Raw genomic sequence first — 18,504 nt, 5'->3', positions numbered from 1 at the left:
ATCCTCAGAGACATTATAAGACATGGGCAATGTGGCCCCTGATACAGCCAGCTTTGTTCTGCAGAGTCTTGCACTGAAGACCTTGGAATATTCAGAACAAGATTGTTTTAAATATTGTTTTCCTTTAATTTATTTTTAATGTGGATGGTGTGTGAGAGTCTATTACAGGCATTATGCAGAGAAATGTGTTTGTTTCATGCAATATCCAGAAAAAGGCTTCTTTTAGATCAACACAGGACCTCACATATGAGAAATGGGGGGGTGTAACAGGGATTATTTTCAGTAATATTAGTGAACTGCTGCTGTGTTACACTATTGAAAAAAAATGTCACTCTCCCTGAATATTAGATGGAAACACATTTAGAACTTGAATGCTTGTGCCTGTGTCAGTGACCTGGCCAAAGAGGGCATGAAAGAGCTAAACTTCACATATATTCAAAACTGGTGTGAACAGGGGCCACCAAAATACGCTTGGCCCAGTGCCCCAAAAATCCTTAAGATTTCCCTGCTCATCATTCCTTAGATTCACTGGTTCACTCATTCATCCATCCATCCTTTCACTCACTCACCCTCCCATCCTTTTGCATTAGTTATGGGCCTTTGTCTGCTGAATTGCAGATAGAAGAAGCCCATCAAGAACCCCTCCCCACTATAGCCGCTAAAGCGGGGGATGACAAGGCCTCTGGATCACCAATCACAAGCAGTGCCTTCTTGCCTGGGTGAACAGAGAACCCAGATGAGAAAGGTCTTCTCATACTAACCCAACAGGTTGACAGGCAAATGCCAAGACCAGCATAAGGTAATCATTTTCTTGGCAAGCACACAGTAGTGTGTGATGGAAAGTGTGAGATTATCTGTGATCCATTGAATTTTGTCTTCCAGGTTCCCCTCCTCACATTCCCTATCCACAGCCCTTTTCCTCACTTGACCACTCTGAAAATTGGTGCTATAGCAAAGGTCTGAATTAGACCTGTTGAGGGGTGGATTAGGTAGTGGATTGCACTGACCCCGAAGATCTTCTCTTCACTGACAGGGCGCAGTAAAGTCTAACTAGGGCCTGTGAGAGGCAAACTGATTAGTGGCCCTGTCAGAAAATGCTCCCAGGGCAGAGAGAGTGAAAGACAGACGGAAAGCACTGAGCCATACTCTGGGTTGAGATGACTTTGCTTTCAACCAACAGTCACTCTGGAGTGACAAAATATGTTTCCTAACACGCAAGCACATTGGGTGTAGCCAGTACATGTACAATCTCTTACACCTATGTTGTGTTCAGTGCATTTGTGTAACTTTTCTGCCTGTTGTATTCATACGACATTCCTCGTACTCTATCTTGAGACATCAAGGCCCAGATTTAAGAGGACGTAGCGCCAATTTAGCACTGCCTTAGCATCATTTTTTTTATGCTAAGGCGGCACTAAGGTGGCCTTTTCCCCACGCCATATTTACAAAGTGGTGCAATGCATGCATTGCACCACTTTGTAACCTTTTGCGCTACATTATGCCTGCACCACACATAATGTATGCAAGGGGGGCGTTCCCCCATTAGGGGGCTGAAAAAGTAGCACAAAGAAATCTAAGAGATTTCTTTGTGTCATTTTTTTCTACACTTTTAACGCCTGCTCAAAGCAGGCGTTAAAGGGGGCTCCCATTGGTTTCAATGGGCCCCTACGTACTGTTGAGGGTTGCCTAAACAGTACATCAATAGTGTAAAGAAATGTGATGCTTTTGCCCCCTACTCTACGCCATGGTGCGCCGTACCTTAGATACGGCACACACATGGTGGCGATAGGGGGACGCTAAGGGGCACAAGGAAAGTGATGCTGCACTGGGTGCCCCTAAGTATTTGACAAAAGTGAAAAGACACAACATAAACCCATGCTTAGTTGCAGCTCGCAGAGGGGATTAGTAGTCACTACTCTGAACGTGTACTCGGTGTACATCCCTCCGTTTTTTCACTTAATTAACTTCCTGTGTTTTCACAGTCATTAGTTATAGTTGTTCTTTTCTTTGAGAGTGTTTTCTGATCACTAAGTTCCAAAAAGGTATTTGTCTGTGTCCTCGTTCCAAGCTTCACACTTGGCAAATTGAGTACAACATATTGCTAAGCTGTCCACTTTATTAAGTTCTTGCTCATTAGGAAACTGAGTGATTCTTCCTAAAGTTATTTGACTCAATATGATACTAGCTAAACTTTAATCCAAGTGAACAGATCTTGTTTGTCGCCATGCTAACGTTGCACATTGCCATGCAAGTGGCGTGGCTTTAAATGCCTCTTCTTCCAATCTCCCACATGCATCATACCCTCAGCTCAACTGTCGCTCTTTTGTGGTCGATAAAGAGTATTTAAACTTACAAACAAACACTAAAATCTCACTGGCATTGATAAGATAAAGGACTGAATCTAATTTATGGGTCTGGGCATCACCCCATAGAAACCTCAATAACTGACTGCCGAAAGGTCCATCTCCTTTCTTCATGGATTGACTACTTGACCTTGGAGCACTTGCTGCTGTAAGAAGAACATGTGTAAGGCTGCCTCTCTGTCACTTGTGGGTGGTCTCAAAGTGTCTCCCCACTGCATGTCTGAGTGGTACTCCTCTGTTTCCCCTTGATGGACTCGTTTACTCTCTCTGCCTGAAATTGGTGATGATTAATGGGTGTCTGTCTGTTGTTAATAGGAAGCCTATGTGCTTCTTACTATGACTGTGTTTCCTTGCACATGTCTATGGTTTACTCACTCCACAATGGACTCCTTTGATCATTTACTATAGCTACCTGATTCCAGTGCATGCCTCATGGTCACTCATCTGCTGCTCTTAGGTGGACCTTTTGGGCAGTTAGCTGCACTGCCCTGCAGCCACTACATGCTTGCAGAGCACCCATCTGTCGATCCATCATGAACTCCACAGAGCACTCGTTCCGGACTGACTATAAGAGTGCATGACTATGGATTGCTGACTTGCTGCTCTTGGGGTGACAATAGAGACCTTCATCCTGACTACTGATATCCCGAGGTGACCCTCTTTCAGTCTGCCAATGGCCTCACATAAATGCTCTGGATTACTCATACTTGTTCTGTGATGTCTCACTCTCAGAATTTTTATAAAGGGTGGTTCCTACATCCATAGTCTGAGGTTCTAAAGTGATCTCACTGCTGATTAAACATCCTTTGCATTACTTTTATGTTCAGAAGGGCTTTCAAGCTTTTCTTTACAAAGCCTTTTTGAGAGCTGTTTTAATGTCCCTATTTCTAAGGCTGTAGATAAGCGGGTTCAACAATGGAGTAATCACAGCATAGATGATGGACACCACCCTGTCCTTCTCCAATTCATAGCTTGACGTGTTTCGTAAATACATGAAAGTCAGTGTCCCATAGAAAATGATGACCACACTTAAATGGGAGCCGCAGGTGGAAAAGGCTCTATATTTACCCTCTGTTGATCGAATCTGTAGAACAGAAGAAATTATGTATGAATATGAGGTGAAGGCCACAAGCAGGGAAAACAATCCTAAAAGGCCACCAGTGATGAAGACCATCAATATATTGATGAAGATATCAGTGCAAGAGATATTGAACAGGGGTGGGAGGTCACAAAAGAAGTGGTTGATGACGTTGGAACTGCAGAAAGACAACCTGGATGCCAACAGCGTATGAAACAAGGAATAGAGGTAGCCACCACTCCAGGAATAAATCGCCAACTGAGTGCAAAATCTCTTGTTCATGGTAACAAAATAATGCAATGGTTGGCAGATTGCAACATATCTATCATAAGACATTACTGAAAGTAGGAATATTTCTGCACATGTGAAGGAAATGAAAAAGAAAAGCTGTGTGAAGCAACCACGGAAAGAGATGGTCTTCCTTCCTAAGAGTAGGCCAACCAGCATCCTTGGAACAGTGACGGAGGAGGTGCAAAGGTCCAACAAAGACAAATTACTGAGGAGAAAATACATTGGTGTCCGGAGATGAAGATTGATCCTGATGACAATGATGATAAGAAGGTTTGCTGCGAGTGTAGAGATGTAGATCATTATGAAAACTGCGGCTAAGAGCATCTGCATGTTTTTGTTAGTGGAAAGCCCCATCAATATGAATTGATAGACATTGGTACTGTTCTTCTGGGCCATCGCTATAGATCCTAAATGAGGGTGGAAGTAAAACATGATCATAACTATATTTGCTAATGACTCTTTATATAACAATCACCACAGTCTTAAATAACTCTAGGTTCTTGAGTAATAGTCCTTCATTTACCCTGCTCTATAGCACTCCTTTTGCTTTTTCAGTCTGGAAGGATGACACATTAAGTCAGTTTTTTCATGGTTTGAACTTGTGAACTGTAGACCTCTATAGGTCTCTGTCTAGGATCTCAGGCTGCTGATCATCATTTTTTTCAAACAATATATAAAACCTTATGGTGATTTTATCAGCTCAAGTGGCCAGTGAAACATAACTCACCTATCTGTGAGCCACAGGTGCCACATGGTGTTGAGTTAAGATTCATGGAACTAGTCACACTACCAAAGGGAGCAATAACCTGGGTGCAATAAGACAGATATGTCTTAAAGAACTACATCAAAGGAAAAATAGATGGCTTGTCCATAGAAATCAAAATGCATGCCAATTGCAAAGGTGTAACTAGAGGATTGGCAATGAAAGGCGACTGAGCATTATTACACTAGACCTGAGTTCCTCCACTTCCTGGAACCACTACACAACGTCACCGATGTGGACACAGATGACTTGCCTCCTCATTCGTGTGGCTTGTCTGAACTCATAACATTCCTCTGAATAAAAGAATATTGTTAGAAATTGGGTCTTTGGTTGGCAGTTAGGTTACCCCCTGTCCAAGAAACACAAAAGGATGATGGACGGAGTGTTGAAAAATGCAAACACTCACCCCCAGTCACAGATCTGGGTTTAATCCATCGTTCTTTTGCTCACCATGCCACCCCAATTTGGACCCAGCCATATGCCAATCAGTCTTGACCGTGTTCCTCATGGGAACAGTCCAGCCTGAACTGCAAAGACAGGTCCTCCCTGGACCAGAAACAAGCATCCCGGGAGCGGTTTCAGGGTATCATCCTTCATCCGCCAGGCTAGCTTGAATCCAGTGGCACAGTGAGCAAGGGACACACGTCTGGGCATACCCTTCCCTTGCTCACTGTGCCACACATTAGTATATGTCTTACCTTAAACATACAGTGCACCCTGCCCATGGGGCTACCTGGGCCTCCCTTAAGGGTGTCTTACATGTAAGAAAAGGGAAGGTTTAGGCCTGGCAATTGGGTACACTTGCCAAGTTGAATTGTCAGTTTAAAACTGCACACACAGACACTGCAGTGGCAGGTCTGAGCCATGTTTACAGGGCTACTAATATGAGTGGCACAACCAGTGCTGCAGGCCCGCTAGTACCATTTGGTTTACAGGCCCTGGGGACCTCAAGTGCACTGTACTAGGGGATTGCCAGTAAATCAAATATGCCAATCATGGAAATCCAATTACACATACATTTTACATAGGAGCACTTGAACTTTAGCACTGGATAGCAGTGGTAAAGTGCCCGGAGTAACAAAAACAGCAAAAACAGAATCCAGCACACATCAAAAACTTGGGAAACAGAGGCAAAAAGTTAGGGGAGACCACGTCAAGGCAGCCAAGTCTAACACATGTTCAATGGAAACCATTGAATAAATGTGTCTTGTACGAAAGCAGATAGACGAGTAGCAACAGCTCAACAAGTGGAAACTACTAACATGCTGAGGGTAAAAATGTGAGCAACTGAAAAAATAGGTTCCTGAGGATCAAATCTCAAAAACTGATATATTTAGGAAGAAGCAGGTCTGAATTTGATGAAAGAATGTGTTAGATCTGTGTCAAAGATGTTGCCTGTCTCACTGCTGGATGGCCAGTGCCATCTGGACAAATACCGGTCAGCAGCCTCAGATACTTTGATTTCTTTCGGTTATCCATGGCATATACATAAAGTGATACATTATTGACACGTGGATAATCCCGATTTTGACTTTGCAGTCGACCAGTATGTTTTATTAACACTGAGCCATCTATGTCATTCCCAGGAGACAGCAGGTAGAGCCAGATATCCCCTTCTCCTTTTAGGCAGGTATGGGGAGGGTTCATATTCCTGCAAACATGTTCATGGAAATGATAACATCTGGTAGTGAAATGGTGGACTATTTGTTGTTAAGTTTGGTTTTCATATTAATATATTAGTTCGTATGGATAATTTTTTTAATTACTTTTAAGCCCCACATAACATGCGTTGAACGCATATGACTGATTAGGAAATACTGAAGGACAAATTCGGCTTTTATGTAAATCCACATTAATTATTCACAATGGCTCGCGTGTAACCCAATGAAGGATGAACTACAGCTTTTGCTACTCACATGTGGGTCACAAGCAGGGCAAAAATGACGACTGACTGTTCTGCGAAACTGAACCCAAAGGTGCATTTCACAACAACCAATTTGAAATGTTTGCATTGTTGTAGCATTAGATATATCCAGCAACAGTGGTTTGTGAGCATCAATGAACATGAAGCCCTACAGCAAGTGTTGGTGATGATTGCTAAAGGGTGCACAAGGGAGAGCTGGGTACCAGTGTCCGTGAGACCACATGTAAAAATAGTGGATAAATAGTCCGTGTATGATAGGAAGGTAACATCAAGAGGAGATAAATTTGCTCCTCCAGAGGGCTTAAGATTTAAGCGTTTTCAAAATGGCACATGAAGGCCATTTCACTCTAGGAGTGATTTAAAGCTGCAGGTACCAGCAGAAAATAATCATATTTAAAATAGCTGCATTTCCCCAACAAAGTACATGTTACATAGTGATAGAAACACACACAGCTTTCTTTTTACATAGTTGAGTGGCAGCTTTGAATTAGCAAGACATTCCAGTGCTCACATCTGCAGTAGGTAGGTGCAATTCTGATGCAGCAACATTTTATTAAATAGTGAAAATGTAATTATTCCTTAAAAGGAGACAATACAAGCCTCATACGCTATTTCTGAAGAAGCAGGTCATCAAGTTGCATACGTGCGGGCATTTTGTATTTGAGTTTCACTAAGCTCCTAATAGCAAACAAGAACTAAGAAAATGGTGGAACCAAAATCTGGGGCTCCTGTGGTATTCTTAAGAAGGCTAGAAACTTTCAGAAGTAATATAAAAGAATAATCCATATTAACAGAGACTGAGAAGATGGGAAGTTCATAAAAGACTCTTAAGTCACTAAGGTGGGGTATAGTCAACAAGAAATTAATAAAAAGCACTTGCAATGCAATGGGTCTCACGTTTGCTCGATATAGAGCTGTTAACAATGTAATTTCTTAACTGGACTTTTCTTGTCACACAAATTGAAAAGGAAAAGTAAAACAGTTGACATAAGTGAGCTGATTCAAAGCGCCACGGTCGCCACGAGCATGAGCACAAAAGGAAAAAAAGTTTGCTTGCAGTCAAACGTATTGGCAAATGTGAAATTATCCATGTAAGATGGTCGATGGCCATGGTGGTCACAAAACTGCCCCAAGGAGGGACAAACCTAAAGCATTTACCAAAGATAACAAAGGATTTTTAAAAGGCAAACCCGTGAACGAATGATAGTGATGGGCGTGCGGTGGGCGTGGTTAAAAGCCCACAGATAGATTACAACACATCAGAGTGCTTGTGTGCTCAACCTAAAAACGAGTGAACGAGAATAAAATGTAATTGTCAATAATGCAACAGAAAAGGTTATTCCCATACAGGGTGAGGAAACAGAAACATAAGGTAATAAAAGCAGTATGGATCCTCCAAGTAAAGACATTAAATGGGAACGAATCTCCAATCAAATATGTCCCCTACATTGAGTTGGTTTACCTCGAGACATCAGTAGAGAAGGTAGACAAGGGCTCATATATGCCACATATATGATCATTCTGGGTGGTGAGCATATGAGCAGTACTCTGACCATAATGGATTACATGATATCAAAATCGGTGGTGCCAGAGACTGTCAAAGTGGCATGTTAAGCATCCTTAGGGCCTATAAAGGATGTTTTAATAGATGCAAGTTAGGTGTATTGTTGAACACAAAGAATATCAACAGATGGGTTTTTGTTGTTCTCTGACGAGGGAAAGATACCTGGGATTTTGGGGATCCTAAAACCAGCTTTCAAAGCAGTAAGCTTAAATGATATTGGCAATTAAGAAAGCGAGAATAAATCTCAGATTTCTGCTTTAAAAGTAAGGATAGTGACAGAAAGTTTTCTTTAAGAGAAGGAAAACAACCTTAAGATACAGGTGGAAATACATACTCACCCACATAAACCGTTGGCAGAGCTTGATAATAGTGAAATACCTTTGGAAGAGAACCATCTGACAAGGTTGAGCAAAGAGATATCAACTAATAAAGAAAACAATCATCAGCATTTAAATAAAGGTTTACCACAACTGGAGACTTAGATGAGGCTATTGGAGGAGACTGCGGGAGCTGATAAACTCACACCAACGAATATAGAAAAAAGTCCCATAAAACTATTGTAACCCCCATCCCAAGTGAAGAAGTTAAGTGACTGTTGGAGAGTTCATCTCACTGGAGGAAGGACAATAGTGAACGGTCAGGGACTCCCAATCAAAGAATAAATTATAACAGAATGAGTGACAGATCCATATAAGAAACACTTCAATCAGTGTTAGGACTGGCACTCTGCAGCACACATCCCCAAGGATAGGTTTTGGGCGGAAAGGTGCCCCTTCCTGCCTACAAGTTAGGCACCCTTGCTCTGTGACATTGAAACTGATGCCTCAAATGGGGCCTGAAGCCAGCACAAGATTGGTAAAGCCAGGCCTCACTACAAAACACCAATGGACACACCAGAATATGTTTGAGGGGGTGTTACACAATGCTTTCTACAGGTGGAACCCACGAGAAGCTGGTGCTTTAGAGTCCTCCAGGTAATAAGTAAGCTTATTTTAGATCTCTCTTATTCAATGACTATTCCACACCACTCTGAGGCCCAGATTCACAAATATATAGCGTTTGGTTAACGTTATTTTTATAACACTAAACCACCACTAAGCCTTTTTGGGGATTCACAAACCAACGCAAATTGGCATTTACATGAGTTTGTATGGAAAAGTAACACACAGCAGAGCAAAACACTGCTTTGCATTACTTTGCATTAAGGGGGTGTTAAGTGGATGGTACATGGGCGTTCCTGTGCTACCACCCATGATTTTTGTAACACTAAATCCTGTTCTCTAACAGTAGATACCTTCCTCTACAAAACCTATGCTAGACTCCTGCACACACCCTTGCACTGTGGAGCTAAGCTGTGTGCATGGCGCACGGCAGCTGAAATCAGTGCCGGCGCTAGGGAGAGGGGAGGAGAGAGCCATATCTATGTGAAAATGGTGCTCTCCTGCTCTCTCCTTGTCACACAGCGCAGGGCATCATTTTTGGCTGCTGCACTGCGTTCCATGACAGCTTTCAGAATCTGGGCCTGAATGTTCTAATAACCCCTGAAGACATCTGTCAGGTTGCTGTTTTACTTGCACAAAGTTGAACAACAAGCTTCTGTTTTGTAACATGCTCATTTCTGCCCCCCCAGCTCCTTCTCTCTCTCTTATTGTAATAAAATACTTTGTCACTTTCATTTTTCAGAATTGGATATCATATTGGTACTTTTACCACACTTCTTAGGTTCACTATTGAATGTACACATCTTTAGAATTCCGCTTGTCCTCACGATCTTTTTGACGTGTTAGTTTGTGCTCTGTTGTGTGTTGATCTGTACCTGAGGTACAGTACATGTTTAGTGCTTTACCATCTATTGAGGTCCGTTAACATCTGATTTTACTTCTCAATTACTCTTCAGCTCTAAAGGACAGGTGCATGCCTTATGCTCCTTTAGGTAGAAAATGAAATAAATAAAAACTACCAGTAAGACAAAAGCTTAAAAGAAATCACAAGACTAGACCAAAATCCCAGATGATGTCTACCTTCAGGCAAAGCTTTATGAGAAAATGGCACATGCATTTGGAGATTAGTAAATTGAAATAATAAGGATTGCAAACTATGGATTAAACATGTAAAGGATGCAAGATCAGGGTGATATATGTGAAAGGATCTTTGGGAAACACTTTAAATACGGATGGTGAGATGAATGGCGTTGAGGGAACTTCAATTGGTCAATGAGATCTTGTTTAAAAGGTAGATTTGTAATAACAGTTTGAAGAAAACCAGTGCATTGAAACCACAGCTGGCCAGCAGGATCACAGGCAACGACCCGAACACAATACCAATAAAAGCATAAATATAATTTAGCAAGTAGCTCCTTGATGGTTTTTCATCAATATGCACTAAATGGGTAGAGCTCCTAGTACATCTGACATTTCAGAAGAACCATCACAAAGCACTATATTCACATTAAACAACTCTAAAATGTTGGTCAGTTTCATTTCAGGAGAGGGAGCGATTTATCTAATTTGAGAGAGAAGAGGCAATATTCCTTCTAGAGTCAGAAACAGCGTCACTTGCGAAATATGAACGTGTGGTTGAAAGAAACCAGTTGTGCACAGATCCTGCCAACAGCATCTCCAGCCTTTCTGACTGATGTTAAGTGCCTACGAATAGGTGCTTCGGGGGCTTCTTTCACGAGGAATCTAAGTGGATCCAGATAACTGGTCCAAGGGTTTAGTTCATCAGTGTTACCGATGAAAGTGATACTTTGTGTCAGGTTTAATAAACTACATGAGAACATGATGAATGTGGTCGAACCCATTTATTAAAATATGGAAATGGATTCTAAAGAATTAAAGAAGAGATGGAGTCTGCGCAGCTCTCTCCTAAGCTTATTCTAGACATCAGCTGCAGTGATAAACTTACATGTGCCAGAGCAAGTTTTTATTAAATGATTCAGAAGATTATCAGCTCAAGGACACACGTTTTGATATTTAAAAATAATCTTGTGTAGGCAAATTATGTAGGGGATTATAAAAGAGATCCGTTTCATTAAATCACTTTGGGCTGCTCTAATCGGCTTTAGTAGATTGATTAACATAAACTGTGTATTTTCACTACCATGAAATGGGAAATATTATAGCATTGCACATCAGTAAAGTGTCCCTTGGTACATAGACTGTGGACCTCAATTTTCTAGAAAACGCTCGTACCTAGTTTTAAGGGGAGTCCTGGATTCCATGTCCTTGTGGGAAAATTAGGAAAATATTAACTTTAATGCGGATGGGTTTACGAGTATCATCAGCAAACAAGTGGTGGGCGAAGACGGAGTGTTTTTTTTTTTATTCTTGCTATATGAGCAAACGTTCCACGTGACTTGTAGGAAAGTCCAGTGCAATATCAGGCTAAACAGTAGCCTGTTTAATGCCGGTCTACACTATTAGACTGGTTATAGTACAGTGTTAGTTAACGCTCTTAAAAATGGCATATTTTTATTAAATAGATCAGTGTTAAAAATCAACAACACGTCTGAGTTCATACCTGCCCCTCCTGTCCTAACTGTGGTCCCTCAGTCCAGGCACCTCACTAAGTAGGAGAGGGACAGGATCAGCCTCTCCTGCGATGGTCTGTCCTGACCTGTCCAGTTCCAGCTCAGGAAACTTCAGTGTCACAAACAAGGTACCAGGACCAGTGCTGCATGATGGCTGAAGATGGGCACACTGCCTCCATGGAAACCATGTATGGCTGCAGGTTCTGCATCAATCAGTGAAAGCGCAGCCTCACTCTAGCTGGACCAATGGTATTGAAACTGAGAGGACACCACAAGCATCTTTCACCAGGATGGTCTGCCTCATCCTGGCATCTCCTACGGTATTTATGGAATGCATTTCATTATTGGAAGCTTCATAGTGCCCCAGTGGGACAAATTAAAATGTTGGTAACGTAAGGTCTACAGGGAGCAAAGCACAACAGGTTTACCATGCATCTCACAAGGATCAAAGAAGGGAGATACAAGAAATAATATCACAGTCCTGCAAACATCAATAGAAAAACAAGTATTTAGACAGGTCCATATTATAGAGTAGTGCAGTGCTCCACAATCTAGTAAAACCTTCTGTTAATTACCTTCCAAATAGTACCTGCCTCACAAAGTCATCAGTAATGTATTCAATAAATAGTTCAGCTCCCTATTTTAATGATTTGTTTACTTCATGTATGTAATTGTTCAGAGGCACTTGCTAGGCCCAGAATGGGTTATAGAGTGCTGTACACTCAGCACTCCTAAAGGGCAAAGCATCTTAAAAATAAAAATAAAAAATGAAACAACATGTCAGTCAATCATGTCAGTCAATCAATCAGAGTTTTATAAGCGCAGCTACTCGCCTGTTAAGGTCTCAAGACGCGGGGGGAGTGTAGCAGGTACCGGAGGTGGATAAAAAAATCCATGTCTTCAGTTCCTTTGTGAATCTGGGGAGGGAGCTGGTTTGACTGATGTGGAGGGGTAAAGCGTTCCAGGTGGTGGCGACGAGGTAGGAGAAGGAGCGTCCTCCGGTTCTGGTTTTCTGGATGCGGGGTACTTCTGCGAGAGAGAGCTGGGCTGAGCATAGGGTCCTCTGGGGTACGTGGAAGTTGAGTTGCTGTTTAAGGTAGACAGGTCCGGTGTTGTGGAGGGCTTTGTGTGCATAGGTCAGGATTTCGAAAGTGATTCTTTTCTCAATGGGGAGCCAGTGCAGTGTGCATAGGTGTTGTGAGATATGGCAGTGTCGGTGTAGGTCGAGGATCAATCTGACAGCGGCGTTCTGGATGTTTTGCAATTTGCAGATGAGTTTTTTGTTGATTCTGGCAAAGAGTGCGTTGCCGTAGTCCAGTCTGCTGGTTATGAGGGCGTGTGTGACGGTCATTCTATGCTCAAGGGGGATTCATTTGAAGGTCTTGTGTAGGAGGCGGGGAGTGCGGAAGCAGGTTGAGGTGACTGAGTTTATCTGATGGTTCATGCTGATGTCGCGGTCCAGGATGATTCCGAGGTTGTGGGCTTTGCTGGCGGGGGTGGGTGGGTTTCCGAGGGTAGGTAGCCACCAGGACTGGCTCCATGCATTGGGTTGAGGGTCCAGGATGAGTACCTCGGTCTTGTTTGTGTTGAGTTGAAGGCAGCTATCTCTCATCCAGTTGGCGACTGCTTCAATACACTCATGGAAGTTGTGTCTGGCCTTGTCTGGTTCGTTGGAGGGGGAGAGGATGAGTTGGGTCTCGTCGGCATAGGAGATGATGTTTATTCCATAGCTTCTGACAATGGTGGATAGCGGGCCATGTAGACGTTAAACAGCATGGGGCTAATAAAGGATCCTTGGTGCACTCCGCAGTTGGTGGGTGTGGGTTCTGCGAGGAAGGGGACGAGTCTCACTCATTGCGTTCTGCCAGAGAGGAAGGATTGGATCCAGTTGAGGTCCTTGTCTCTAATGCTGGCTTCGTGGAGTCTTCTTATCAGGATGTGATGGGAGACTGTGTCGAAGGTTGCCGAAAGATCAAGTAGGAAGAGTGCCGCCATCTCTCCCTTGTCCAGTAGGGAGCGGATGTCATCTGTTGCAAACAGGAGGTTGACCTGAATCCGGATTGGGAGATGTCAAGGATGTTGTGGCTTCCTAAAATCATGGTGAGTTGGCTGTTGACTGCTTTTTCTATGACCTTCGCAGGAAATGGGAGTAGGGAGATAGGCCTGAAGTTTTTGAGGTCAGTGGGGTTAGCTGAGGGTTTCTTGAGGAGGGCGTTGATCTTGGCGTGTTTCTAGTCCTCGGGGAAGGTGGCAGCAGCTAGTGAGCAGTTAATGATGAGGCAGAGCTTGGGGACCATGGTGTCTGCAGCTGTTGAAGATGTGATGGGGGCATGGGTCCGTGGGGGCAACAGAGTGTATTGTTTACAGTGTACCTTCGGTGGAGAGGGGTGTCCAGGTGGAGATTGTGGGTTTGTTGGCATCAGTGTTTGGAAGGGGGGTTCTGCGTGTGGGTTGTCCTTGTTGAAACTGTTGTAGATAGTCTTGATTTTGTGGTGGAAGTAGGTGTTGAGTCTGTCGCATAGGTCCTGTGAGGGTGAGATGTCGGTTGTCTCGCTGTTGGGTTATGCAAACTCCTTGATGTTGAAGAGTTCCTTGCTGTTGTGTGCTTGTGAGGAGATCCTGTCTTGGATAGCCTTCTTTCTGGTGTTTATGATGAGTTGGTGGTGTGGGGTGGTGGTGGCTTTGAAGTTGCTGTGGGCTTCTGGTGATTTAGTGTTTCTCCAGATTTTCTCAAGGCGGTGACAGGTGTGTCTTGATTCCCAGAGTTTGAGGGTGAACCAGCTGGCTCTCTTTGCGTGGGTGCTGTTGTTCTTTTTGAGGGGGACTATGTTGTTGGCACCGTTGGTGATCCACTTGTGGAAAGTGCATGTTGAGGTGTTTGGGTCATCATTGCATGCAATGGTGGGTGCGGCGAGGGCAGCGGTGAGCTGATCGTCGGTTATTCTTGTCCAGTTTCTATGCAATGGCTGGAGTTGGGGTCTGGTGATGGTGGGTGAGTTGAAGGTGAAGTGGATGCATCGGTGATCTGTCCATGGAAATTCCGTGGTGTGGCTGAAAGTGGGGGAGGTTCCTGTAGTGAAGATGGGATCGAGGGTGTGTCCTGCTGAGTGTGTTGGCTCTGTCATGATCTGTCGAAGTCCTTTGTTGTGGAAGTTGTCTAGGAGGGATGCGGTGTTGGGGTCCTGTGGTGTCTCAAGGTGGAAGTTGAGGTTTCCCATCAGGGAGTAGTTGGTAGCTACGATGGCTTGTGCAGATATGAAGTCCATGATGGAGTCGGTGAAAGGTGTGCGGTGTCCGGGAGGGCAGTAGATGATGGTTCCCCTAATGGTGGATGTTGGGCTGGTGTGTAGCTTGAAGTGTACATATAGGCTCACATTTACAAATGCTTTGCACCATGTTTGTGTTACTTTTGTGGTGCAAACATGGTACAAAGTGTTAGGAAGGGATTTAGGCCCGTATTTATACTTTTTGACGCTAAACTGCGCTAACGCAGTTTAGCGTCAAAAAGTTTTGCGCCGGCTAACGCCATTCTGAAGCGCCATGCGGGCGCCGTATTTATTGAATGGCGTTAGCCGGCGCTAGCAGGAAAAAAAACACGTACACCAGGCAGCGCCGGCGTAGGGAAAAATGGCGTTAGGGCGTCTTAAAAATGGTGCAAGTCAGGTTGACGCCAAAAAATCACCTCCACCCAATTTGCGCCATTTTTTACGACGCCCAGACGCATTTTACATGACTCCTGTCTTAGTAAAGACAGGAGTCATGCCCCCTTGCCCAATGGCCATGCCCAGGGGACTTATGTCCCCTGGGCATGGTCATTGGGCATTGAGGCATGTAGGGGGGCACAAATCAGGCCCCCCTATGCCACAAAAAAAGAAAAAAATAAAAAAAAATTATACTTACCTGAACTTACCTGAATGTCCCTGGGATGGGTCCCTCCATCCTTGGGTGTCCTCCTGGGGTGGGCAAGGGTGGCAGGGGGGGTCCCTGGGGGCATGGGAGAGCAGCTGTGGGCTCATTTTGAGCCCACAGGTCCCTTAACGCCTGCCCTGACCCAGGCGTTAAAAAGAGGCGCAAATGTGGGTTTTTTTGCCTCGCCCACTCCCGGGCGTGATTTTTGCCCGGGAGTATAAATACGACGCATTTGCGTCGCAGTAATTTTTTTAGACGGGAACGCCTACCTTGCATCTCATTAACGCAAGGAAGGCGTTCACGCCAAAAAATGACGCTCTTTCCTCATACTTTGGCACTAGGCGCGTCTAACGCCAAAGTATAAATATGGCGTTAGTTTTGCGCCGAATTTGCGTCGAAAAAAACGACGCAAATTCGGCGCAAACGGAGTATAAATATGCCCCTTAATATCCAACGAAAATCAGCATCCGCATTGGATTCTATTCCAAAGTAAAGCAAAGTGGGACTATGTGCTGCTTTACACTATTTTGCAAGTAGGGCGTTCCCAGGCATCCGCCTATTGTTTTTCATGTAAATCTCTGTCTACCAACTTTGGTAGACAGGGATTTGCACCAAAATCTTATGCCTCTACACAGCAGACATAACAAGGCAAAACATTTTAATTTCTCTTCATGTTTACCTCTTTGCATGTGGTTTGCATTGTGCAGCACAAATACCAAGAGGGAAAAATCTTAAAGCATAGTTTTTGTACTAGAAGAGACTCCTTGTCTATCTATGCTTCAGAGAACACACACTTCCTTGCACTATGGCGCAACAGGGTGTGCGTTGACACGTATCGGCTAAAAGTGCATCAGTGTTGGGAGAGAAAAAAATGCACCTTATGTCACTAGTTATTACGCATTTTTTCTCTCTCCCTTTGACACAAAGCAACGCGGTGACCTATAGATCTCAGTTGAAAGGTTTTAGAGTCATGGTTATATGCAGTAGACATCCCAATATGAATCTAGTACAGAGAATCTCCAGCTGATTAAATGGTAGCGTGAAAGTCAAGTATACTTTCAACAACAAAGTCCACTAATTTACTGGTCTCCAATTTAGAGTTCACAAGTGGTCAAAGCTATCAGATAACATTCCAGACAGCAACACTGATGCTTCAAAGACCCAAGGTTCCTCCAAAAATGACAGCTTAATAGCATAGCTCTGTGGGAAAGGAAATGCAGACATCAGCAAACAGGAAACGATGAAGGCTCTTCTGCTCATTGGAAGTTTTCCCTTGAGATACACTACTTTCATACCAAGTAATTTAGGGGCATATTTATACTCTGTTTGCACAGAATTAGCGTAATTTTTTTTTACTCTAATTCGGTGCAAAACTAACTCCATATTTATACTTTGGCGCTAGACCCAGCAAGCACCAAATTTATGAAGTTAAAGTCATTTTTTGGAAGTGGAAACCTACCTTGCCTTAATGAGATGCAAGGTAGGCGTTCCTGTGCAAAAATGTTGCACGGGAGGGAGGAGGGGTCAAAAAATGGTGCAAAGCTTGCTTTGCCCCATTTTTTTAATCCTGGGTCAGGGCAGGCATTAGGGGGCCTGTGGGCTTATTTCCATGATGGAACACCATGGAATAAGCTCACAGGTGCCCTCCCCAGGTCCCAGGGACACCCCTCCCCTCACACCAGAGAGACTGCGTAGGATGGGGGACCCCATTCCAGGTAAGTACAGGGAAGTATTGCATTTTATTTTTTAAAGTGCCATAGGGGCCCCTGAAATGGGTGGGCATGACTCCCGTCTTTTCTAAGACAGGAGTCATCTGGTATGGATGGTTTTGCGTCAGAAAATGACTCTAGGCAGATTAGAGTAATTTTTTTTACTCAAACCTGCCGAACGTCATTATTTAGTGCAAAACCCCCTTCTTCCAGAGCGCCAGCCCCACCCGACTGACGTCATTGTTTTATACGCTAGTCCACCATTTGCACCGCCATGCACCATTCCATAAATATGGTGCCTGGCTGGTGCACAGAAATGGTGCAAGCCGGTGCTAAACTTTTTGGTGCAAAACTGCATTAGTGCAGTTTTGCACCAAAAAGTATAAATCAGGGCCTTAGTGTATTGAGGTGGACTGCCCTGTATTACAAGTTTGCTGGTTTAAGATACATCCGTGCTGTTGGAAATAACACTTTTTGTATGGTTATTCCAAAACGATTTGCCTTTCTCCTCCTATTTTTCTGACCCTCTTTATGCTGGCTTTAGGACTCTGGGCACCTTATCACTGCTAATTAGTGCTAAATTGCATGTGCTCTCTTCCCTAAAACTTGGTATAATTGGCTTACACCTGTTTGACTTATTTATTTTACCTGTAAGTCCCTTGTAAAGTGGTATGCTATGTACCCGGCACATGCAAATGAAATGCTACTAGTGGGCCTGCAGTGCTGATTGCCTTTGAAACTTGTCTCAGGCGTGCCACAGCAGCACCTGTGTGCGCAGTTTACTTCCACACTGACTTGGCAAGTCAAACTACTTGCCAGGGCCTTAACTCCATTTTTAATACACATAAGTGCACTAAAGTAAGCCCTAGATAGCCCTATTAGCAGGGTGATGTGTATGTAAAAGGTAGGACATATACTGTTATATGTTACATGTCCTAGCAGTGACAAACAGCCTATTTAGTTTTTCACTGCTGTGAATGCTGCTGCTCTCGTAGGTTTGTATTGGGAATTCCCTCATAATTCCCTTATATATGTCTAAGTGGTAATTTCTGATCTGTAAGGAGTAGCGTGGACATGTTTGGTATGTTGGAAATGGTAGTGAGAAATCCTGCTTACTGGTGTAGGTGAATTTTACATTACTATTTTGCAAATTCCACTTTTAGAAAGTGGCCATTTCTCTGCACTTAAAACTCTAGTGCTTTGCAGCCTGACTCTAATCCACATCTGGGGCAGAGTGACAACTCCACTTTGTGCATACTCTCCAACAGCCATCAATGAGGGAGGGTTACATGTGATAGGGTTACATCTACATCTTGATGGTCTTCCTAGGCTGGGAGAGAGCGAGGCGGGGTGCACTTTCCACTTGTATAG

General features: G+C 43.7%; 1 protein-coding gene across 1 annotated transcript; it reads right to left on the bottom strand.

Moving 5' to 3' along the window:
- Positions 1-3,210: 3,210 nt before the first annotated feature.
- On the bottom strand, positions 3,211-4,128 carry LOC138293990 (olfactory receptor 1C1-like). Its single transcript, XM_069233247.1, has one exon. It carries the CDS (start codon positions 4,126-4,128, stop codon positions 3,211-3,213), a length of 918 nt encoding a protein of 305 aa, XP_069089348.1.
- Between the last annotated feature and the right edge of the window lie 14,376 nt (positions 4,129-18,504).

The sequence above is a fragment of the Pleurodeles waltl genome, chromosome 4_2 (assembly GCF_031143425.1).
Source record: "Pleurodeles waltl isolate 20211129_DDA chromosome 4_2, aPleWal1.hap1.20221129, whole genome shotgun sequence".
Classification (NCBI taxonomy): domain Eukaryota; kingdom Metazoa; phylum Chordata; class Amphibia; order Caudata; family Salamandridae; genus Pleurodeles; species Pleurodeles waltl.
Note: the sequence above shows the minus strand (reverse complement) of the source record. Positions and strands in the feature narration are given on the sequence as shown.